This window comes from Myotis brandtii, unplaced genomic scaffold (genome assembly GCF_000412655.1).
Source record: "Myotis brandtii unplaced genomic scaffold, ASM41265v1 scaffold244, whole genome shotgun sequence".
Taxonomy (NCBI): domain Eukaryota; kingdom Metazoa; phylum Chordata; class Mammalia; order Chiroptera; family Vespertilionidae; genus Myotis; species Myotis brandtii.
The window spans coordinates 5,396,367-5,421,679 of NW_005359225.1; the positions used below are offsets into that span (position 1 = coordinate 5,396,367).

Genomic DNA, 25,313 nt, shown 5'->3' on the forward strand with positions numbered 1-25,313 from the left:
GGCCTGCAGGCGCGCCTCTGCCCCCTCCCCCACCCCCGCTCGGTCTTCAGTCGGCGCCCCTCGGCTTGGTCATCCAGCCGCGTCTCTAAAGAGTGACCCCTTCACCTTTATCGAGTAGCCCCTGTGTGCGCCTAGCGTTTCCCAGGCAGCCTTTTCCTCACCGCGAGCCCCTGAGGTAGGATTATCGGCTCCATTTTATAGATGAAGAAACTGAAGCGCAGAGAGAGAGAGGGGTCCGGTGACTGATGCCAAGTCGCCCAGTGAGTTGATGGTGAGGCCAGGGTTGGAACCCGACTTTTATTTGAAAACTGGGTTACTAGGGAAAAAAGGACTTTGTACCCTCCGAGGGCACCTATGAGCTCCCTGACCCATAGAAAAAGTGTGGAAGGACGAGGATACCGTGAATAGAACCAGATCTCAGGCCCTAGCCGGCTTGGCTCAGTGGATAGAGCGTCCGCCTGCGGACCGATGGGTCCCAGGTTCGATTCCGGCCGGGGGCACATTCCTGGGTTGCGGGCTCCATCCCCGGTGCGGGGTGTGCAGGAGGCAGCCGATCAGTGATTCTCATCATTGATGTTTCTATCTCTCCTTCCCCTTCCTCTCTGAAATCAATAAATATATATATATTTAAAAGCCAGTGGATAGAGCGTCCGTAAAAAAAAAAAAAAAGCCGTAACCGGTTTGGCTCAGTGGATAGAGCGAGAGCGTCGGGTGGACTGAAAGCTCCCAGGTTCGATTCCGGTCAAGGGCATGTGCCTTGGTTGCGGGCACATCCCCAGTAGAGGGTGTGTAGGAGGCAGCTGATCGATATTTCTGTAAAAAATCAATAAAAAAAAATTAAAAAAAAAAGAACCAGATCTCAGACAGAGATATCCCCGGAGTTTGGATGTGGTGCCATTTGTTCCAGGTTTAGTCCCAGAGGAGGGTGGGAGAGGAGGGTGGGGTAGGGACCAGCTGCCCTTCCCCCGAGGAGAAACTGAATCAGATTAGGGTGTCCCCGAGGCCTTTTGACAAGATGGGGGCCCGGAAGAGCCGCGGACTTGCATTCTCCTCAGCAGTTACTTCCCGTTAGACCTGCCGAGCGCCTCCTTGGGGCCTGCCTTTTGCTTGACTGTGACGTTATGAGGGACAGCCCCTGCCTGGGGAAAGGGTTTATTCATTTTCAGGTTGGGGAAGACTAGAGCAAAATGTACTTTTAATATATATATATTTTTGTTGATTTCAGAGAGGAAGGGAGAGGGAGAGAGATAGAAACATCAGTGATGAGAGAGAATCATTGTTCGGCTGCCTCCTGCACGCCCCCTACTGGGGATCCAGCCCACAATCCAGGCATGTGCCCTTGGCCGGAATGGAAGCCAGAATCGAACCTGGGACCCTCCAGTCTGCAGACCAACGCTCTATCCACTGAGCCAAGCCAGCTAGGGCCAAAAGGTACTTTTAACACAGAACCATACCAGGCAGATAGGAACAAGTCCTGAGTTGAATCGACTGACGCCAAAAGCCATTTTACAATATTAGGCACTCTGCAAATACGAGTTGGCTGACTGGATGTTTGTTTTATCCACTAGGTTCTGAGTTTCAAAGAGGGCACTTTATGCCCACACTAGCACTGGACCTGCCATGAAGAAATGCTCAAAGATTGAATGAGAATAAATTTTATTTTATTGATTTTATTTTTTAGAGAGAAAAGAAGGGGAGGGGGGAGAGAAGCATCAATGCGAGAGAAACATCGATTGGATGCCTCTTGCACACCCCTTACCGGAATCAGCCGGTAACCCGGCCCTGTACCCTGCCTGGGAATCCAGCGGTGCCTCTCGGTGCATGGTGCGCTGCTCAACCAACCGAGCCACACGGGACAGTGGGAAGAATAATTATTTTAAAATATAGGATGCCCGCCCCCCCTGGCTTGGCTCAGTGGTTGAGCATCGACCTGTGGACCAAGCAGTCAAGGGTTCGATTCCCGGCCAGGGCGCATGCCCTGGTTGTGGGCTCGGCCCCCTACTAGAGGTCGTGCAGGAGGCAGCCAATCAATGATTCTTTCTCATTGATGTTTCTCTCTCTCTCCCTTCCTTTCTGAAATAAATAAAAATGTATTTAAAAAATATATGAATGTATATGAAGCCCTGGTGATGGGGTGGCTCAGTTGGAGCATTGTCCTATACAACAGAAGGTTGCAGGTTCAATTCCCGCTGAGGTACTCACGGGAGGTGCAACTGATGGATGCTTCTCTCCCTTTCTCCCTTTCTTTCTCCTTCCTCTCCCTCTCCCTCCCCCCTCCCTCTCCCCTCTCTCATTCTTCCCTCCCCCCTCCCCCTTTTTCTCTAAAATGAATAAAAACATATCCTTGGGTGAAGATTTTAAAAAAAGGAAAATATAGGATATAATGAATGCAGTTGGTAGGCCGGTAATTGATTTGGTTGTGGCCAGGTGGTTTAGCTATAGTTAAGAGATGAGAGAGAATCATTGACTGGCTGCCTCCTGCACAGTGGTGGCCCTTCATCCTGTCTTTAGTATCTTTAGAACATTCTCTGAATTTCCCTAGTCTCCCATTTTACCTGATGAGACCAAAAGACCTCAGACATGTACATCAAGTTTTTTATACCTATAGAAAAAGATATGGAAGGATGAGTATGCTCTTATGGTAAATCTGTAACAGATAAACTGAAAACTTGTGGATGTAGATTACTGCGTGAGTAACACCTTTGTATTGAATTTTTAATTTTGGGGGTTCACTTTCAAATACTGGAGTTTACAAAGTACTCCCCGACACAAGCTCTAAAAGACAGGGTTTATTTTGTTTCTCATTCCTTCAGAGAACATAATTTGATCCAGAGGGTTTGGTAGAATTTTTCAGTGTAGCATTCAGCAAGGCTTGTTAATATACAACTTTGTATTTAGATTTGTTTATTTACGTTTAAGTTTTTTTGTGTGTTTTTTTACGTTTAAGTTTTAATGTGCCTTTTATTTTTGGTATGTCAGTGTAGTAGCAGACTAACTCCTGTAGTTTTGTGAATTTCAATGTAATTATTCAGGAGGGCAACTGGTCATCAACCTGTAAGTACTTGTTGAATGTGCTAATATATCGCTAAGCACTTTGAGGGAAATATTAGAGGGAGAGGCAGTTCCATCTTCAGAGATCTTAGGGTTGTTAGGGACATAGGAATAACCCATATGAAAATCCTATATAATAAAAGTGTAGTTTGCAAATGGTCCCCTTGACGGAGTTCTTCCAGGAGGTAGACCAGGGGGTGGGCTGCCAGGGGAAGGGAGGGAGGCCCCAGCTGGCTGGCAGCCGCTAGGGACCCTACCAGTACATGAATTTCATGCACTGGGGCTCTGGTTGTTAGATATCTGAGTTGGAATAGTAGATGATTTTTTCTCATCTGCTTTCTTGAGCTATTTTTCTTATGGGAGAATATATTGCCTAGGGCAGTGGTTGGCAAACAGCGACTCACAAGCCACATGCGGCTTTTTGGCCCCTTGAGTGTGGCTCTTCCACAAAATACCACGTACAGTGCGATTGAAACTTCGTAGCCCATGCGCAGAAGTCGGTTTTCGGCCTGGGAGAGTCTATTTTGAAGAAGTGGCGTTAAAAGAAGTGGGGGGTGTCGGTTGGTCGGGCGACAGGAGACTCGGCGCAGGCAGGGGAGGTACATTGTTTTGAGGTACGTTCGCTGAAGTCGACCCCTTCCAACTCTCCCATCCACGGTCGTCTATCTGAAACAACTATACAAGATGAGTGTGGATGGGAGAGTTGAAAGGGGTCGACCTCAGCAAACATACCTCGATCAGATTGAGGACATTTTTAGCAAAGGCCAGCTTAGGAGTACTCTAATTAAGTTAATAACAATGTACCTACCTATATAGTTTAAGTTTAAAAAATTTGGCTCTCAAAAGAAATTTCAATTGTTGTACTGTTGATATTTGGCTCTGTTGACTAATGAGTTTGCCAACCACTGGCCTAGGGAGATCAGGTTGAAAAATAAAAAGTTGAGAACCATTGGAATAAATGCCGTGAAGCTGATTTCGTTGTAAAGTGTGCTTTGGAATTTAGTAGTATAGTGTTTTCAAAACTTTTGATTGTAACTCATGGTAAAAATTACATTCTACATAATGACTTAGTAAACACATCCATGTATATGTACACATACATAAAACTGAAACAAAAGTTTGCAAAATAACACCTTCTAAAGCACCCATTTGCACTCTGATCATCTCTCTTCTATTCCAGGTTCTTTATCTCCCTTTCCTCCCTCATCTCCTTTACAATCCACTGTATTATTTTACAAATCTGTGTGGATATTGTGCTGGGCACTGAGGTTAGAGTGGTAAGTAGGCAGACATAGTTTCTGCTCTCAGAGATATTGAATTCATGATTCCCATTTAAAGAAAGTTGTTTTATACCTAACTGTATTTCTCAACCAAAATCCTAGGATGTAAAGCAGATTACATCTGTTGTGGACAACTAACCCAAGATACTTGACCAGTACTATATGGTCTACATGTTCATATCCCCTTTTTTTCTTTAGTTCCTTTACTTCAGTTCCCTCCTACCTCACAAATTTTCCCTTTTTTCCTTCAGTTTCTTCTGTTTCAAGTAATAGCAGAGGCCAAACACTCACTATAATAATTCTTTCTTGCCTTAATTTCTGTCTAGGAAGATTATTCAATATTGGGCATCATTTTTAAACCTTCAAGGTCAAAATGTACAACTGGTTACACACATAGTCAAGGATGTAACACATTAAGCGCCCTGTCAATCACTGGTGACTGACACCATACTTTCCATCGGGAAGACAAAACAGACTGGGTGCTTTACATGTTAATACCTGGCTATGTCTACCTCAGTAAAGATACCAGATTTGGAAAAATACTCTTTCCTTTATTTACAGTAAATGAATACATAATCAGACAGTAAACAACTTGAAGGGAAATTGCTGGGGCTACTGCCAAAACAGGAAAAAACTTTAAATTCCCTTGTACAATTATTTTAGACAATAGAATTACTCTTGACCATATCCTAGCTAATCAAGGTGGGGTTGCACTGTTAATATCTTTTATTGTACTTAAATAAAACACCTCTGGTGAAATAAAGATGGAATTAGATAAAGTCTGGACACAAGCCAAATGATTAAATACAGAGCTCATTGACACTTCATGATTCTCTAATATCTTAAGCTGACTGCCATCAGTATTGCCTCCTGTTTCAGATCTAGTCTGCAAATTGGACTTAGCATTTTGTTTATTACAGGGATTTTTGCCATTATAAAACTTTCTTCTGCATAGCTTGATGTTATAAGGACAGTAAGCACTCTGATAATGGGTGCTCAACATTCTGAGGTCTTTAAGGCGAATGAAACTTCATAGGAGAAACCTAAAGAACTATAGAAGATGTTTGCCCTTAAACATGATAGTAAAGTCTTCCTTTCTCTGGCTTTTGAGGCTGGGTTGGAGCATGGATTTGATTCCCAGACAGTGCACATATCCAGGTAGTGGGTTTGGGGTGCATAGGGGAAGCAACTGATTTATAATTCTCTCCCCCTCTCCTCTAAAATAAATTGTTACACTGTAAATTGTTAAAAAGAAGAAGAAAAAGACCTCTGCTTTAGTGCTCTTGTTGCTCAAATGCGGCCTAAGGCTCCTAAGAAAAAAGAAAACCGCTTTCCCTGTTAGGGTTGCTGAAGGAGGAACACACGGGGCCAAAAGTGGTAAAGAATTTATAAATTTACTAGAGGCCTAGTGCACAAATTCGTGCACATGTGGAGTCCCTCGGCCTGACCAACGATCGAGACCAACGGGGGGCCAGCCGGATGGGGGGAGGAACCCCAGGAGGTTGGCTAGCTGGCTGGGGGGAGGGACCACAGGAGGTTGGCTGTGGGAGTGCACTGACCACCAGGGGCAGCTCCTGCATTGAGTGTCTTCCCCCTGGTGGTCAGTGTGGGTCATAGTGACTGGTTGACTGGTCATTCCGGTTGTTTTGGTCATTTGGTCGTAATGGTCGCTTCGGCTTTTATATATATAGATTGTTACATCTGTGAGTAGAAGGGCTGAGACCAAAATGCATCATCAGAGCAGAGTAGGGGGAGTGGGATATTTATGTCTCTTGTAAAGGTCAGTCAGAGTAACCTGTAGGGCCTGGTGTAGGCAGTCCACTGGAAACTGGGTGAGGCAATTCACTGGAAACTGAAGGCCGTTAATGAAACCTATAATTAGAATAACAGGAAAATCTCATGGAGCACAAGGATGTGTCTAACATTCCAGGGCGGGCCAAGAACCCCAAGTGGGGCATAATGAAGTGCAAGAATGTGCCTAACATTTCTTCCTAAATGGGACATGACATACTGGATATGAATCTTCCTGGCAACAAGGGGCCAGTGTTGCTTTTCATTTTCCATGTCGTTTTTAGTTTTTGAGATCATTTTCCATTTTTGACATCATTTCATTTTTGATGATGCTTTTAAGGAAGGATCTTGATCAAAAGGGGAAAATGTGAAAAATAATATAAATGGAGCCTTTTTATTTTTAAAATATATTTTTATTGACTTGAGAGAAAAAGAGAGGGAGAGAGATAGAAATGTCAATGAGAAAAGAAAATCATTGATTGGCTGCCTCCTGCATCCCCCCTACTGGGGATCGAGCATATAACCCAGGCATGTGCCCTTGGCTGGATTTGAATCCGGAACCCTTCAGTCTGCAGGCCAACACTCTATCCACTGAGCCAAACTGGCTAGGGCATAAATGCAGCCTTTTTAAAATGGAGTTGGAGCTGCCATCCAGAGCAACTGCCTTGTGCATCTTATTCTTCAAACCTTTGGGGTGTGAAAACAGGGCAAAATAACCTTTGGACTGAGTCTAAAACAACATTGTATCCCAAACAACTGTTATCAAAGATAACAAAACATGACTACAGGATAGAAAATAAACATTGACTTATTTATTTTTTTAATATATTTTATTTATTTTTTACAGAGAGGAAGGGAGAGGGATAGTCAGAAACATCAATGAGAGAGAAACATCCATCAGCTGCCTCCTGCACACCTCCTATTGGGGATGTGCCCACAACCAAGGTACATGCCCTTGACTGGAATTGAACCTAGGACCTCTTGGTCCACAGGCTGGCGCTCTTTCCACTGAGCCAAACCGGTTAAGGCGGAAGATGATTTTGATATGTAATAAATCCAAAATTGATAATTACCCTATGAGAGTATTTAAGCCAACTTTATCATGTTGGTGTTAGAATGGAAACAGGTTTGTAAGTCATTTAGCAATCAATAAATACTTGACTACCTACTATGTGCTAGGCCAGTGGTCGGCAAACTGCGGCTCTTTGGCCCCTTGAGTGTGGCTCTTCCACAAAATACCGACTTCTGCGCAAGAGGCACGAAGTTTCAATCGCACTGTACATGCGCACCCGCACGTGGTATAAGTGCTTAGCTAAGATGGAAAAGGCATTACATTTGTGGATGGAAGACGAACAAAAAACGTGTTCTGATTGATGTCAGCATGTTGCTCCAGAAATCATCAAGCTTATACAAACATTTCAGCAAGGCATCTGTAAAACAAGTGGCACCACATCCTTTATTGCAATTAATGGATGGTTATGCAAATTTAAGGATATGTTTGGACTGAAAAATATAAAAATTATCCAAAAGGCTGCATTTCCTGATAAGCTGCTGCCGCCACATTTCCTGCAGTGTTAAAGAAGTTGGTTGAGAAGAAAGGTAAGTATGTAGAGGAAAAAAACATACAGGGAATGCCCCCCAAAATGTAAACATACTTTAAATAATTATAAAGGCAGTTTTATTAAAATACATTTCTTTTCAAAATGTAATAAAAATCAGCTGTTAAAGTGTGCATACATTTATGGGGGATACCCTATATATAGTAGGGCTTGGTAATGTCTGGTTTCAGGCATTCACTGGGGGTCTTGGAATGGATAAGGGGGGGACTACTATAAAATGTAGAGTATGTCATGATAAGTGCTATGGAGAAAAATAAAGCATAGAAGGAGGAGGAGGAGGAGGCTGTGTTTGGGGTATTAAAATTTAAAATAGCGTGATCAGGGAAAGCCTCATTGAGAAGATTATATTGAGCAAAGACCTGACATCAGTAGAAATAGCAAGGAGGCCAGTGTAAAGTGAGGAAGGTGGAAGAGTAGGAAGTGAAGTGAGAGGAAAAGAGGTATACAGGGCAGGTTTAGGAATCTGCATTATTGTAATAATTTTTCATTTGATTCTGAAGGAGATGATCAACCACTATTGGGAATTTGGAGGGGGTAATGACATGACTTTGATGTAAGGTGGTTTTTTTTTTCTCTTTGATGTAAGTTTTAAAGAATAATTCTGGCTGCTATATGGGACAAGGGGAGAAACAGATCAGTCATTTGGGAAGTTATTGTAAGAATCCATCTAATTTATAATGAAAGGGAAGAGAAGATTTTCAGAATAGAATTCCTACTCTTTGAAGATACATAAATAATATCTTGATGAATCTACTGGGGGGCTGAATCTTTTAATAGCATTCTATGTTGGTCAATTTTAAAAGTTCATGTATTGATTACATTTGATTCTTTTACATTGCTATCTTAATAAGTGCTAACATGAATTGTATGGTTTGATTCTTCAGATGGCCGCCAAGAACGGGTCATGTTCGACAAAATTACATCTCGAATCCAAAAACTTTGTTATGGACTCAATATGGACTTTGTTGATCCTGTAAGTAAATATGGTTTATATCTTGGGTTTCTTGCTTCAAGTGATTCTTTTTACTTATTTCTTATCTCTGGCCTTTCTTTCACTTCATATATATTTTGATTTGGGGTATTCTGCTTATGATCTTGGGTTTAAATGTTAACACATTGCTCAAATTTTTTTTTTTTCCTAAATTTTGGTTCTGGGCTCTGAATTCTGACTTTTCAGAGAACTAAAAAGTGAACAGAGGAAAACTTGACATTGACATTTTGTTAGAGACATCTTTGAGTAAATTGTTTTATTTATAAGAAAAAAAGCCTGTAGTAAAGCTTGTTCTGGAATTGTGATCATTTGGGTAGAAACTGGTTTGAAATTTGCTTTTTTGTTATCTATGTAGAAAGAATGCATTTAAGTAATATAAAGTAGATTTCATGGGTAACATTTAAATTAAGGAAAACAAACTATTCATAAGCAAGTCATTCTTCTTTTCTTACCTTCTATAACTCCTCTACTCTAGACCCTCATCATCTCTTACCTAGACTGCTGTCTCTAGTGGTCTCTAAAGTATCCTCCTGGTCTTCCTCTAATCTTGCCCCCTTCAAATGCATCTTCCCCATGACTTCCAAAATCATCTTCCTAAAATGGAGTCTTTAAGACACTTTTTTCCAAACCCACTCATGTTGCTTCAGCCTTATTTAGGTATATTATCTCTACTTCTATAGCACTTGTGCTGGCCTGATAACATTGACCACATAATATGGAAATTAATTACATATGTCTCTCTTCTCCCCTCCAATTGAGGGTGGGTTGTATCTTATTCTTGTGGTATCCACAGTGCGTGGCACATATATAACTAGACACTTGATAGTGAATTGACCAAATGGTCAAAAGAAAATAATTTTATACAACCTTAAAATGTTTTTATTACAAATTGTCTTTTACTTTTAGGAATTCTAGACAATAATTAGAATAGTAGAATGTTAAAGTTGGAATGAACCTGAGAGATCATCCTATTTCATCTTCTTTACTTTGTAGATAAGTAAGGACCAAAGAGAAAGGGGAGTTACTTATATAAGCTAGTGGGGTTGTAACGAGAACAACTGAGGTCTCCTGACATAAGATATTCTACTAGTATTGCCTCATGCAGTACCACATTTCACAGTACAGGGTGCTGCTGTAGCAGACTCAAGCTTTCTGGGGTAGATTCAGCTGAAATAGTCTGTATACTATTATATCTGGCACTGTTAGCATACAGATGTTATTTTATTCTATGTTTTGATTACTTGCCGTGTAGCATCAGAAACTATTCAGAAGACTTCACTATTTTTTAAAAAATTGTTGACACTCTTACAGGTGTCTCCCATTTTCACCCCCTTTACCCAGCTTCACCCAGCCTCCACCCCACTGCCTTTGGCCATCACCACACTTGTCTGTGTCCATTGGCTATGCATATATGTTCTTTAGCTAATCTTTTTACTTTCTTTCATCCAGCCCCCCAACCATCACTCCCTCCCCCTGCCCTCTGACCTCTGTCAGTCTGTTTCATGTATCCATGCCTCTGGTTCTATTTTGTTTGTCTGTTTATTTTGTTCATTAGATTCCACATGTAAGTGAGATCATATGGTATTTGTCTGTTGGTTTATTTCGCTTAGCATAATAATCTCCAGGTCCATCCATGCTGTTGCAAAAGGTAAGTTCCTTTGTTTTTTTTTATAGCCACATAGTATTTCCCCAGTTTTTTTGTTTGTTTGTTTTTCCCCAGTTTTTTTATCCAGTCATCTACTGATGGGCACTTGGGCTATTTCCAAATCTTGGATATTGTAAATAACACTGTTATTTATATAGGGATGCATGTATTCTTTTTGATTGATGTCTCAGGATTCTTAGGATATATTTCCAGAAGTGGGACCACTGGGTCAAAAGGCAGTTCATATTTAATTTTTTGAGGAAACTCCATACTGTTTTCATTAGTGGTTGCACCAGTTTGCATTTCCACCCGCGTTGTACAAGGGGTCCCTTTTTTCTACATCCTCACCAACACTTGTTTGTTGATTTATTGATGGTAGTCATCCTGGCAGGTGTGAAATGGTATCTCTTTGTGGCTTTAATTAGCACCTCTAATGATTAGTGAAGTTGAGCATTGAATTGTTTATCTTCCTGGTGAGTTGTATAATTTTTAATATATTTTGGAAATGAACCCCTTATCTGATGTATCATTGACAAATATGTTCTCCCATACAGTGGGTTCCTTTTTCATTTTGTTGATGGTTTTCTTTGCTGTACAGAAACTTTTTAGTTTGATGTAGTCCCATTTGTTTATTTTTTCTTTTGTTTCCCTTGTCCTAGGAGATATAACAGCAAAAATATTGCTACAAGACATATCTGAGGTTTTACTGCCTATGTTTTCTTCTGATTTTTATGGTTTTGCGACTTAACCTTTAAGTCTTTTGTCCATTTTGAGTTTATTCTTGTTTATGGTGTAAGTTTGTGGTCTAGTTTCATTTTTTGCATGTGCCCGATTTCACTACTTTTTTACTGAACATAATTTGACTGCAGAATCTGAGAAAAAAGTGATCAGGAGCAACTTGATCCTAGGTAAAATGTAATTAGAATAGATTGTAAGCTAATAATGACACTTTTTTGAGGGGGTCATGTTTTGGTCAACTGGGCAATACATTTATTTTCTGTTGGATTAAGCTTTTTTATGGAAACATTTAGTGAACACATATACACAATTTAGTGTTTGTTTTTCTTAAAAATGTATGGTAATGTGTACATTGTGCATTTTTATATATGTGTGTACATATATATGTGTATATATATACACACACACACACACACACACACATATATATATATATATACACACATGTATATACTTATATATATATTTATTGATTTCAGAGAGGCAGGGGAAGGGAGAGAGAGATAGAAACATCAGTGATGAGAGAGAATCATTGATCGGCTGCCTTCTGCACGCCCCACACAGGGGATTGAGCCCGCAACCTGGGCATGTGCCCTGACGGGGAACTGAACTGTGACCTCCTGGTTCATAAGTTGCCAACCACTGAGCCACGCTGGTTGGGCTACAGTGTGTATTTTTGAAAGGGGAACCTCTTACAATATGGTCTTGAAAACTGAAATATAGTAAGGTTGAATGGGATGAGAAAGAAGACTTAGATGGTAACCTTGGGCAAGTCCAAGTAACCTGAGCCTCAGGTTTCTCATGTAAAATGGTGATAGGAATAGTATCCATTTCACAAGGTGATTGTGAAATGTCAGAGATTATGAAAGTTGAGACACTTTGTAATTTGTGAAGTGCTAAAGAAAGAGTATTAAATTATAGATTACTCAGCTCCAATCCTAATTTATACCTTCATCTCTAATTGGAATGATTAAAGTTTGATTCATTTACTTTCCTGTACTTGTCTGTAGGTAGATTTTGGGGGAAGTGGGTAAGTATGTAGCTGGAACCCTGATTACTTAGGGAGAATTTGAATTAAAAATGGGGAAATACTTAAAGAATCACTGGGCTGGTATGGCTCAGTTGGTTGGGCGGCATCCCATGCACCAGGAGGTCAGTTAGACTACCGGTCAGAGCACATGTCTGGTTGAGGGCTTGATCCCCAGTAGGGGGTGTGCAGGAGGCAGCCAATCAATGATTCTCTTTTACCATTGATGTTTCTCTCTCTCTCCCTCTCCCTTCCTCTCTGAAATCAATATAAATATATTTAAAGAGAAGAAAAAAAAAAGAATCACTGCTCTGTTTTTAGCTGTTTCCGTGTGAGGCTGTTCATCTTTGTCAACTATGAAATACCTATACTTAGGTATTTTAAATTTTTTTATTATTTTTTTTAGTGACACCTCTTCATTGTGTATGTAGTATGCATTTTCTGGCAGTTCTGTTGGTTTATGAATTCTCATGAGGTTTCCCGTTGCTAACCATTCTAAAAGTTTTTGTTTTGTTTTTTTTAAAAAAAGGAAGTTGACTGTTTTATTTTGATAAACATTTGGTTGTTTTCTTTATTGCCATCCTAAGGAAGCTATTGTTTTTTTGGAAAGCTCAAGTAATTCTTGGTTTTGTTTTTATAGGCTCAGATCACCATGAAAGTAATCCAAGGTTTATACAGTGGGGTCACTACTGTGGAACTAGATACTTTGGCTGCTGAAACAGCTGCAACCTTGACTACTAAGCACCCTGACTATGCCATTCTGGCAGCAAGGATTGCTGTCTCTAACTTGCACAAAGAAACAAAGAAAGTATTCAGTGGTGAGTCTAGAGGAAAGATTAGAAATAATTTAATATTCCTAGAAAATTTATAAGGGTACTAGAATGACAGAAGAAAAGTTACATCTTGTTTTTAAAAAGCAAGTTAGTGGCAGAGGGGGCACTAGAACTTCCCATTTCTCATGCTGCTGACTTGCTGAATGGAAAGGTCAGTGGATCTTTTTGTTTTCTCGTATGCACGCTTTTTTTTCTTTCTTTTTGAAGCCCATTTTGAAGTAGTTGGTGGTACTGTGCTTGGAAAAATGAGTAGCACATATTGACAAGTTCTGCATTAAACAAAATGGTGCAGTTAATCTTGTGTCCTATTAGCAAATACTTTACTCCGTTGCTGCCATTTTATAGCTCAGGGAATGTGGGCAAGGGAAAGTTAAATAATTTGTTTGGTATATAAAAAGTGGTATATAGCCATAACCAGCTTGGCTCAGTGGATAGAGCGTCGGCCTGCGGACTGAAGGGTCCCAGGTTCGATTCCAGTCAAGGGCATGTACCTTGGTTGCGGGCACATCCCCAGTGGGAGGTGTGCAGGAGGCAGCTGATCGATGTTTCTCTCTCATCGATGTTTCTAACTATCTCTCTCCCTTCCTCTCTGTAAAAAATCAATAAAATATATTTTTTTAAAAAAAGTGGTATATAAGAAGTCAGATAGTAAGACGATGACCGAAATCTTTGGCTCTTGACTCCAGATCTATTGTGCTGGGCCTCAAACAGTGTATTCTCCCTCTTTAGTAGATTTATTGTAAACATATCAGTTCTCCCAGAATTGTATTGATACATACAAGTCCATTCCAATAAAAATGCCAACATTGTGAGTGTGTGTGTGTATTACATATAAATACAGAGAGCCAATTAATGCTATGATGTCTTAAAGAAGAGCAAATGAGAGAGCTTACTAAATGTGCATTTACAGATGTGAACTGCTTAGTATGACAGATTCTGAATTTCAAGTTCAAATTTTATTAGGGCAAAAAATTTGAGAAGAGATTATAATTTCTGCTTTTTAAGAAAATTTTCAACCAATAATTCTCAATGGGGTTGTGTATTAATCACCTGGGAATCTTTTTCAACTTGCCTATGTTCAGCCCTGGCTGTTGTTGCTCAGTGGTTGGAGCATTGGCCTGTGCACCAGAGGGTCCGGGGATCGATTCCCGGTCAAGGGCATATACCTAGGTTGCAGGTTTGATCCAAGGGTGTGTGTGGGAGGCAACCAATGGTTGTGTCTCTCTCACATCAATGTTTCTCTCTCTTCTCTTCCCACCCTTTTTCCCCCTACCCCCTCCCTTCCACTCTTTTTAAAAAAAAAATCAATTGAAAAATATCCTCACTCCTGTTTTTATTTAACAAAAAGTAAAAACAATAAGCCTATGTTCCCTCTAACTCTGGAAGCTTGTTTTCTCAACTGAGGCATTATATATTCAGCATGTAGATGTATATGTTTATTGAGCACTTTCTATACTAAGCATTGAGGTGGACTAGGATGAAAAAAATGATTTGAGAACCATTGTTTTAAACTATTACTGGAAGAGTGAATTAGCTCTCCATTAAGTGGTTTTGACATTTTTATTTTCTGTTGTATTTTTTTAGATGTGATGGAAGACCTCTACAACTACATAAATCCACATAATGGCAAACACTCTCCCATGGTGGCCCAGTCAACACTGGATATTGTTTTGGCAAATAAAGATGTATGTGTAATGCTTTCCTGGTGAAAAAAAAATATTTTAAAATATATTTTTATTGATTTCAGAGAGGAAGGGAGAAGGAGAGAGAGAGAGAGAGAGAGAGAGAGAGAGAGAGAGAGAGAAAGAGAAACATCAATGATGAGAATCATTGATCGGCTGCCTTCTGCATGTCCCCTACTAGGGATTGAGCCCATAACACAGACATGTGCCCTTGGCAAGAATTGAACCCGGGAACCTTTGGTCCACAGGCTGATACTCTATCCACTGAGCAAAACTGGCTAGGGCATAGGTTCTTCTTTTTTTTTTTTTTAAAGCAACAGCACATTTTAAAAATGTAAATACTGCCGAACCGGTTTGGCTCAGTGGATAGAGCGTCGGCCTGCGGACTCGGGTCCCGGGTTCGATTCCGGTCAAGGGCACGTACCTTGGTTGCGGGCACATCCCCAGTAGGGGGCGTGCAGGAGGCAGCTGATCGATCTCTCTCATTGATGTTTCTAACTCTATCCCTCTCCCTTCTTTTCTGTAAAAAATCAATAAAATATATATATTTTTAAAAATGTAAATACTATGAAACATAGATAAGAAAGTAATTCTCTCTCCTCTGAATACTAGCTTTTCTCTTTAGAAACAACATTTTATTATTTTAAATGTATTTTTCTAGGGCTATTCTGTAATACACGTGTGCATACACATAAATTTTTCCTTTTAGTGGCAGTCTGTGCACAGTGTTCTTATTGATACTTTATTACAGATAGTTCTGTATTAGTATTTATGACTTAAACCTATTCTTTTGAAGAACTTCATAGCATTCTATTTTATAGAAATTTTGTGTGTGTGTGTGTGTGTGTGTGTGTGTGTGTGTGTGTGTGTTTATTTTTGTGAATATTTGTTTTCCATTTTTTGCTGAAGTGGATAAGTCCTTTAAGTGGAATTGCTTAGGCAAAGAGTGTGTGCATTCAAAATATTAGGGAACATTGCCAAACTAATTCCTAACAAGGTTGCTCAGGTAAAAATTTGAAAGATCTTGCTCAACAACTTAAAAGTGATCTACTTGAGTATATGTTTTTAAGCCTAATTAGGATACTCAATTTATATAAATTTTTTTAAATTAACATTAGTTGTGGATTTCTGTTCTATAACAATAATACTTAGTGGTACCTCTTTTTTATCCTATGTCATTTTTAATTCTGGAGTCAGGGCTGAACTGTTGATTTTGTGAAAATAAGTTTAATTATTTTAATTATGGGATCTTTTTTTATCTTCATCAGCGCCTGAATTCTGCCATTATCTATGACCGAGATTTCTCTTATAATTACTTTGGCTTTAAGGTAAATAATGGGTTTCAAATACATGGGAATTTCTCCTTAAGTCAGGAAATACAGGTTTTTGTTTATGTTTAGTGATACAATTATAAAGGCAGTAAGTTGATGGGAGTTGGGATGTACCTAGGGAATTAGTGGGGTAGATGGATAGTGGTTGTTTGAATTAAAGAAATATAGCTTACCCATTTGCAATTTTCAGAGTTTCCAAATATTACTTCTGGGTTACCTGAGGAGTTATACAGATAATTTGCCATAATGATTCCATATTGTTTTACTGTTTATGCAACAACTATTGAATCCCTACTGTGTGCCAAGTGCTTTTCTAGGTACTTTCGTGTTGATAAACTGTGATTGAGAACCTGAATGTTGGTGTTAGACCTGGGTTTGAATCTTGGCTCTACTTTTTTTTCCCTCTTTCCTTTTTTTAAATTTAATTTATTACTGCTTAACACAATTATACAAGTTTCATGTGCACAATTCCACAACACATCATCTATACATTATTTTGTGTGTTCACCACCCCAAGTCTCTTTCCATCACCATTTATGCCCCCATACCCTTCTCCACCTCTCCTCCTCAATCCTCCCCCTTGCAGTCACCACACTGTTGTCCATGTCTATGTATTTTTCTCTCTTTGTCTCAGTTCCTCCACTGCCACCTACTCCACACCCCAGGCTCTGCTCTACTTCTTAATAACAAGTTACTTAGTCTCTCTATGCTTATTTTCCTCATCTTTAGAATGGGGATAGTATAATAAATTTTTTTTTTCTTCAGAATCTTTTATTAAGCTTAACTAGAGGTCCGGTGCACAAAAATCGTGCACAGGGTGGGGTGGGGTGGGGGTCCCTCAGCCCAGCCTGCACCCTCTCCAGAGGTCCAGTGCACAAAAATCGTGCACGGGGTGGGGTGGGGGTCCCTCAGCCCAGCTGCACCCTCTCCATTCCAGGACATCCCTCTTGTAATCCGGTACCTCTGGCTTCTAACCGCTCGCCTGCCTGCCTGCCCAGTACCTCTGGCTTCTAACCGCTCGCCTGCCTGCCTGCCTGCCTGCCTGATTGCCCCTAACTGCCTTTGCTTGTCGGCCTGACCACCCCCTAACTGGTGCCCTGCCAGCCTGGTTGCCTGATCACCCCCTAACTGGTCCCCTGCCAACCTGTTCTCCCCCTAAAAGCCCCCCTGCTGGCCTGGCCACCCCTAACTGCCCCCCTGCCGGCCTGGCCTCCCCTAACTGCTTCCCTGCCAGCCTGATCGCCCCTAACTGCCTCTGCTTTGGCCCCCGCCACCGTGGCTTTGTCTGGAAGGATGACCGGAAGATGTCCGGTCTAATTAGCATATTACCCTTTTATTAGTATAGATCAGGGGTCCTCAAACTTTTTAAACAGGGGGCCAGTTCACTGTCCCTCAGACCGTTGGAGGGCCGGACTATAGTTTTAAAAAAAAACTATGAACAAATTCCTATGCACACTGCACATATCTTATTTTGAAGTAAAAAAACAAAACGGGAACAAATACAATATTTGTATTTGCATGTGGCCCGTGGGCCATAGTTTGAGGACCCCTGGTATAGATGGTCTACATCCCCAAATCATCTCTAGCCATTCTCCATCTTGCTTTGTACTCTCCAGACACAGTGACTCTCTTTTGCAAAAGTTATGATTTTTAGTCATTCAACCTTTATAATTCTGGCATTGCACAGTGGTTTCCATCTGTATAATATAATTTTAACAACAAATTCTGTTGAGGATAAGTGAGTATGTTGCTTAGATCAATGCCTAGCCTGTTTAAGTACTTTATACCTGTTAACCATTGTGATGATGGTGAATACTGTAACTTCTGCTATTGATGTTATGCATATTAATATAGAGCTAACTTTCTCCAGAAATTTTCATGCAGTCTTTTCCAAAACAAATAGCCAATTGATAATGTTCCAACTGAAGTTAGTAAGAGTAAATATATTATTATTATTTTCATTTAAAATTATATGAAAACTGAGAAGATTTAAATAGATTGACTTATTGTGAATGTAATATCTACTGTGTCTTTAAGAACGGTTCTGGAAGTTTTTTGGTTGCTTTGTTTTTTCTAGACGCTAGAACGGTCCTATTTGTTGAAGATCAATGGAAAAGGTGAGAATAAAGATGTTTGTGTGTTTTATTTTCTGTGCATTTGACTGAATATAGAGCTTCGAGCTATTTGCCTTAATATTTCTGTCTAAACTCTGACTAACATTTTTAACTTTAGGTCTAGTTTATGAATAATTGTCCTGCTTTTTTTTTTTAATTGTCCTGCTCTTTAAAATTGTTTTCTTTTTGACTCAGGTACATGTCTAGCCTAGTTTGTCTGACATGTTCCATCATGTGAAAACTCCTCTTTTGATTTTAGTGGCTGAAAGACCACAACATATGTTGATGAGGGTATCTGTGGGGATTCATGAAGAAGATATCGATGCTGCTATTGAAACATACAACCTTCTTTCTGAGAGGTGGTTCACCCATGCCTCTCCCACTCTCTTCAATGCTGGTACCAACCGCCCACAACTTTCTAGGTATGCATCATCTATAGTCAGTTTTAAAATTCTGAAATGGTTTTGACTAGGCAAATAAACGGCCTGAAAAACTAGGCAATTGATCACAGAAAGATTAATTTAATGAACATTTAAATCACTTCTGCTGTGATTAAATGAGACTTGCATTCTGGAAACATCTCTTTAGTGTGGTAAATGAATTAGAGGGGGACAAATGCTGATAATTTTAAGCTTGATTCCAGTGATGGTTACTCAATTCTGTGAATATACCAAAAGCCATTAATTGTACACATTAAATGGGGAATATTATGGTATGTGAATTTACATTTCAGTCAGGTTTTGAAAAAAGTAAATACTGCCTGGCCAGTATTGCTCAGTGGTTGAGCGTCGACCTATGAACCAGGAGGTCATGGTTCGATTCCAGGTTAGAACCCATGCCCGGGTTGCGGACTTGATCCCCAGTGTAGGACGTGCAGAGGCAGCTTATCAATGATTCTCATCATTGATAGTTCTATCTATCTCCCTCTCCCTTCCTCTCTGAAATCAATAAAATACATGTATATATGTGTGTATATGTATATGTGTGTGTGTGTGTGTGTGTGTGTGTGTGTGTATGTGTGTGTGTGCGTGTGTATATATATATAAAGAGCTAGAGTCTGTAACATCCACAACGACCGAAAGCTCAACTGAACACTGGAAGTCAGTGCTAGATTGCCGTGGCGACCCAGCACTGACTGCCAAGGGGGCTGCGGATCAGGCCCGGAGAGAGGCCCAAAGACAGAGGCAGGGTCTGATCTGCAGCTTCACTAGCAGCTGTTGATCAGCTGTTCCCTCTCTCTTTCTCTCTGGGCTTCACCAGCAACCGCACATCTGTTTTTCTCCGGGCCTCCTTGGGGGCTGCTGATCAGCCCCATCTCTTTGATCAGGCCCAGAGATAGGCTCATTGACTCTGACTGGCATTGAAACTGATCGATCAGAACCTATCTTGGTGAAGTGCCAGGAGGCAATGGCTGCCTAAGAAGCAGAGTTTTGGGCATCGAAACCAACCAATCAGAACTTAATCTGGGTGAACTGTGAAGGCAGAACCTAAGGTGGGGGCTGAGGAGGGGTTTTAAGGGCAACAGCTATTTGATGTAAGGAGCAAGAAAGCGGTTCAATTTTTTAATGACCACTTTGGCAGTATAGTGCATATGGCTGGCTATCAGTCCAGATATAGATGTCTGCAAAGAGCATCTCCTCCTGCTGAAAAAGGCTCTCCCCCCCTCCATTTTAAGCAATCCTATCCTACATAATCTATACTAATAAAAGGGTAATATGCTAATTAGACCGGGTTGACCGGCCATCTTCTGACGTCTGACTTCCTTCCGGACAAAGCCATGGTGGTGGGAGCCGAGGCAGAGGCATTTAGGGGTGATCAGGCCGGCAGGGGAGGGCTGTTGGGGATGAGATCAGGCTGGCACGGAGGGCAGTTAGGGGCGATCAGGCAGGCAGTCAGGTGAACGGTTAGGAGCCAGCAGTCCCATATTGTGAGAGGGTCCAGGCTGGACTGAGGGAACCCCCTCCCCCCACATGAATTTCATGCACCGGGCCACGTATATACTAATAAAAGCGTAATATGCTAATAATCCCGATGACCTTCTAGACGAAGCTGGGGCTGCGAGGGAAGGCCGGGTGCCGGAGGAAAGTGGTGCTGGCAGCTGGGGGAAGGAAGACCTACTCTTGCACGAATTTCGTGCATCGGGCCCCTAGTATCTATCTAGCTATATATATATGTAGAAGTAAATACTGCCAGCTAATTAAGGGATGTTTATAGTAGTCTGTACTAGAGATTATGGTAATTTGGATTAGGAGGTGAAAGTGGAGATGGATGTGGGAGCAGATGCAGGCACAGGGCAGCAGCCTGAGGAGGGCCAGGGGCCTGACGTGGTGGGGGCACGACAGGCAGGAACCCTGGCTGCTGCAGGATCTGGGTCCTGGGGGCTGCAGCCAAGAGAGCACAGCCTCGCCAGCCCGGGCAGTTTCCTAACAAAAGCCAGAGATTGTGCTGTCAGTGCAAAATCTCTGGTCCTAAAGCTGCGGCTGCCAGTTCTACTTCCAATCCTGGGCACGCCAGACCTCGGGGCTGTCGCCACCTCCTGCGGCTCCTCCCCCAGGCCTCCCTCGCGCCAGGCCTCTGTGGGGCCACTTGGCCGGGGCCACAGGGTTGGCGCGCCCAGATGCTCCAACTCTGCTTCCTGGGAGGCTCGTTCCAGAGGGCCGCCGAGTGGGCACCCCTACGAGGCTTCCCTGTCTGGAAATTAGGACCCACTTCCTCCTCTCCTCTTCCCGAGCTGTCCCTTTCCCTTTGTTGCAAACCTGACTTCATGCTGCCAAGAATTAAGCTGATGGCCAAGGTGGTAAGGTATGCTGTGGTGGTCAGAATGGTAGAGGATGCCCTGACCGGTTTGGCTTAGTGGATAGAGCGTCGGCCTTCGGACTGAAGGATCCCAGGTTCAATTCCGGTCAAGAGCATGTACCTTGGTTGTGGGTACATGCCCAGTAGGGAGTGTGCAGGAGGCAGCTGATTGATGTTTCTCTCTCATCGATGTTTCTAACTCTCTATCCCTCTCCCTTCCTCTCTGTAAAAAAAAAATCAATAAGAAAAAAAGCATGTAATATGCTCATGATATGCTAAGGCACTCAACCGCTTGCTATGATGTGCACTGACCACCAGGGGGTAGACAATGCAGGAGCTGCCCCCTGGTGGTAAGTACAGCTCAGCCAGAAGTCAGGCTCACAGCTGGAGCGGGCCTAAGCCGGCAGTCGGACATCCCCCGAGGGCTCCCAGACTGCAAGAAGGCGTGGGCCGGGCTGAAGGACCCCCCCCCCCCCAGTGCACAAATTTTGTGCACCAGGCCTCTAGTTGATGTATAAATTACTATATACCTTATTAAAGTTATAAATATAAACCTAACTATTCTTAAGCTTTTAATCTTAATTTTCAGATCTTATTTTATTTATGAATCAAGTGATTTTTATATAAAATAAGAAACATTTTTTTTAAGTTCATTAACTCAGAAATTTAATTTGAACTCTAATTACAAATTTAAAAGTCTGATTTTTTAAGGAACATCAAATTCCTAATAAAGCTGCTTTACAAATCTAACAAAATCTTCCAAGAACTCAAACTCCTGTTAATAGAATAATCTGACTTAAAAATTAACTAAATCAAATTATCTTATGTGGTTCAAACATTTTAAAAAGAAAATCAGCATATACAAACCTCATTAATTATAAAACCTTTATATATCCATGTAATTACAGCTTACACAAAAATATTACTAATGTAGTTTCAATTTACTTCTTCTCCGAAGACTAATATTCACTCACTATCCAAGGTAAACAGAATTATTTATCTTAGTCTTTCTGGAACTGAGTTAATACCTTGGGATTCTTGATTAAAGATCTGGGAATGGGACATAGGACTTTGGAATACTTTTCGTGATGGATATCTTTTGTTAGCTCCTTCAGATCCATTCGTCTTTCTTCTCTACCCAACTCTATACCCTGAGATACTGATTTGTATGGACTATATCAGTGGCTCCTGTGCCTTTAGGTTTTCAGGTTGGAGTAGGGGTGGACAATGGGCAGCCTCAGCAGGAAATCAAAGAGAGGGAGGAGAGGGAGACAAAGGTATTGGTTTCCATACCAGGTTGGCATATGCTGGCTGTGTCTACCACTCTTTTCAAGACAACCCTTTCTAAACGCGTTTTGTTTTTTTTGCCCTGGGGTTGGGGAGGGTTGGTGAGTGAGTGGATGGGGGTTAGAACTAAACTTGTTTCTCTAGCTTACAGTGACAATGTCTCTGCTGCTACCTGGGTTACTGAACTATCCCTTTATTTCTCTACATCTTTACTTCTATAAATAGTCCTTTTGTAAATTTGAGACAGTGTGATTTCCCCTAATGGAACCCTAGGTCCTCCAGCGGCTGCATGACAAGCTGGACCCCAGCCCACTGAGGAACACAGTGGCCAATGCTCTCGTGTACCACCAAAATGAGCCTGCAGCCTAGCCTACAGAGTCCACAGACAGAGCTGCAGTCAGACTTCCAGTGCATTGTGGGCTTTGGGGACATTCACTCCACACCATCCACTGTTCTCAGTGACCAGGCCAAGTACTTGAAACCCTTGCTGGGAGAGTGAAAGCACTTCACCGCCTCCTTGGTCCCCCAGATGTCCAACCAGGGCATCGCAGTGCTCAACAACTTTGTGTATCTGATTGGAGGGGACAACAATGTCCAGGGATTCCGTGCTGAGTCCCGATGCTGGAGATATGACGTGCAGCACAACCACTGATTCCAGATCCAGTCCCTGCAGCAGGAGCACGCCAACCTGTGTGTGTGTGTTGTGGCCGGGTACATCTATGCAGTGGCAGGCTGTGACTACCACACTGACCTGAATGCTACGGAGCGCTATGACCCTGCCACCAACACCTGGGCCTATGTGGCCTCACTCAAGAGGGAGGTGTATGCCCATGCTGGTGCCACACTGGAGGGGAAGATATACATTACCTACACCCACAGAGAGGAGGACTACCTAAGGGAGACGCACTGCTATGACCCAGACAGCAACACCTGGCACACTCTGCTGGATGGGCCTATGCAACGGGCCTGGCACAGTATGGCCCCCCTCCTGGACAAGCTGTATGTGATTGGGGGCAGCAACAATGATGCTGGCTACAGAAGGGATGTGTACCAGGTGGCCTGCTACAGCTACACATCTGGGCAGTGTTCATCTGTCTGCCCACTCCCAGCAGGGCATGGTGAGCCTGGCATTGATGTGCTGGACAACAGGATCTATGTGCTGAGTGGCTGCTCACACAACCGTGGCAGCTGCACGGGCTACATGCACATCTATGATATGGAGAAGGACTGCTGGGAGGAGGGGCCCCGGCTGGACAACTCCATCTTGGGCCTGGCAGCCTGTGTGCTCACCCTGCCCCATTCCCTGCTCCTGGAGCCATCTCATGGGACCCCTGACAGCCAGGCCGACCTGGACTTCGCCTTGGAGGTTATGAATGTGTCTGACTGGGAGGAGTTTAACAACTCCATCGAAGATTAGGGCTCTGGGGCTGGTGTCAACGGGAAGGGAAGGGTGGCAGGAGCTCGGAGGGTAGCCCAGGCCTGAGCATTTTGCCCCAGGGCATTGAGACCCTTCTGCACCCCCAGCCGGCTGGCTCTTGCCACCCTACCTTCACACCAGCCTAACTGCCAGCTTGCAGCAGGTCTTTGTAGAGCTCTGTTGACCCTGGCTGTGGATCACCATGCAGGGGGAAGTGTTCGGGAAGGCTCTGGTCCCCTGAAGGGGTTTACCAGGCCTGCTGCTTCTCAGCTCACGCAGGGTGTGCCATCACCAGCTGTCTTGGCCTCCCTGGTTCTGGTCCCTCCTGGGCTGAGAAGGTGTCCTCCAAAGGGATCTGTGCACTGGCACCTGGGTGAGGCGGCTAAGGTATATTGAGCCCCCTTCTGTGGGCAGGCGTAGGGCCCCTCACCTACCCAGCAGCTAGGAGAGCAATTGAGAGCTCCCAAGCACTGGAGAGGGAGCAGAGTTGCATAAGGTTGCTTGAGACTGGTTCTAGTGATAAGAAGATCCCCTACAATTGGGCTTTTCTGACCCCATGTTGTTGATAAATGAAAAAATAAATCATACAAAAAACAACAACAAAACAATATGATATGTTGATATGTTTTACTATCATAGCTGGTAACAGTATATATTTTTTCTTCTACAAATACCTAGTAATTTTGTAAACTTCAAATCTTTTATTTGCCTAACTTACTGTCTTTGGATTATGTAGTTATTTCTGTGACTCTGCTTTGCTTCATTTCCTTCATAAGTTGTGACTTCTTTCCCCTATAGCTGTTTCCTTCTGAGTATGAAAGATGATAGTATTGAAGGCATTTATGACACACTAAAGCAGTGTGCATTGATTTCCAAGTCTGCTGGGGGAATTGGTGTTGCTGTGAGCTGTATTCGAGCTACTGGCAGCTACATTGCTGGGGTAAGCTTCTATTGTATGATTAAAAATGTATAGACTAGAGAAATTCAAGTCCATAAGCAACCAAGCTTATGGTTGAGAGGGCATATGCTGAGGCTTGGTAGATCTAAGTCTGTTAGTTACTGGCTGATTGTGTGACTTGGAGTGAGTCATTTCACTGCTTGTGACCTCATTTTCATCTATCTTATTAAAGGTTTAGTATAGATGATCTCTAGGATCCTTTTTATCTGAGATTTTGATTTATTTTATATTTTAGAATTCTGGTTTATCTATATACTAGAGGCCCGGTGCACGAAATTCATGCACGGGGGAGGGATCCCCTCAGCCCAGCATGCACCCTCTCCAATCCGGGACATCCCTCTCACAATCTGGGACCGCTGGCTCCTAACTGCTCACCTGCCTGCCTGCCTGATTGCCCCTAACTGTCCCCACCCCCTGCCAGCCTGATCACCCCTAACTGCCTCTGCCTGCCTGCCTGCCCCTAACTGCCTCTCCTGCCAGCCTAATCACCCCTAACCGCCTCTGCCTGCCGGCCTGATCACCCCTAACTGCCACCCCTACAGGCCTGGTCGCTCCCAATTGCGCCCCCCCCCACTGGCCTGGTTGCCCCCAAATGCCCCCCTCGCCAGCCTGGTTGCCCCTAATTGCCCCCCACTCCTCGCTGGCCTGGTCGCTCCTTCCTGCCAGTCTGGTCGCCCCCAACTGCCCTCCCCTGCCAGCCTGGTCACTCCCAAATGCCCTCCCCTGCAGGCCTGGTCCCTCCCAACTGCCCTC

At 42.6% G+C, this 25,313-nt stretch overlaps 1 protein-coding gene across 7 annotated transcripts in view; it reads left to right on the plus strand.

Moving 5' to 3' along the window:
* RRM1 (ribonucleotide reductase M1) overlaps positions 1–25,313 on the plus strand; it is a 52,681-nt gene that overhangs the window by 238 nt on the left and 27,130 nt on the right. The window contains exons 1-8 of one of the 7 annotated variants that reach the window (XM_014540473.1): positions 7,699–7,721; positions 8,626–8,714; positions 12,783–12,960; positions 14,560–14,660; positions 15,926–15,985; positions 18,066–18,105; positions 18,362–18,524; positions 24,401–24,542. In XM_014540473.1, the coding sequence (XP_014395959.1) occupies positions 8,646–8,714; positions 12,783–12,960; positions 14,560–14,660; positions 15,926–15,985; positions 18,066–18,105; positions 18,362–18,524; positions 24,401–24,542 (753 nt within the window). In that variant the 5' untranslated portion in view covers positions 7,699–7,721; positions 8,626–8,645. Of the gene's footprint in view, positions 1–7,698; positions 7,722–8,338; positions 8,364–8,625; positions 8,715–10,342; positions 10,381–12,782; positions 12,978–14,559; positions 14,661–15,925; positions 15,986–18,065; positions 18,106–18,297; positions 18,525–24,400; positions 24,543–25,313 lie in introns of those variants that run through there. The other 6 variants (XM_014540472.1, XM_005867144.2, XM_014540474.1 and 3 more) reach the window with 6 other exon arrangements.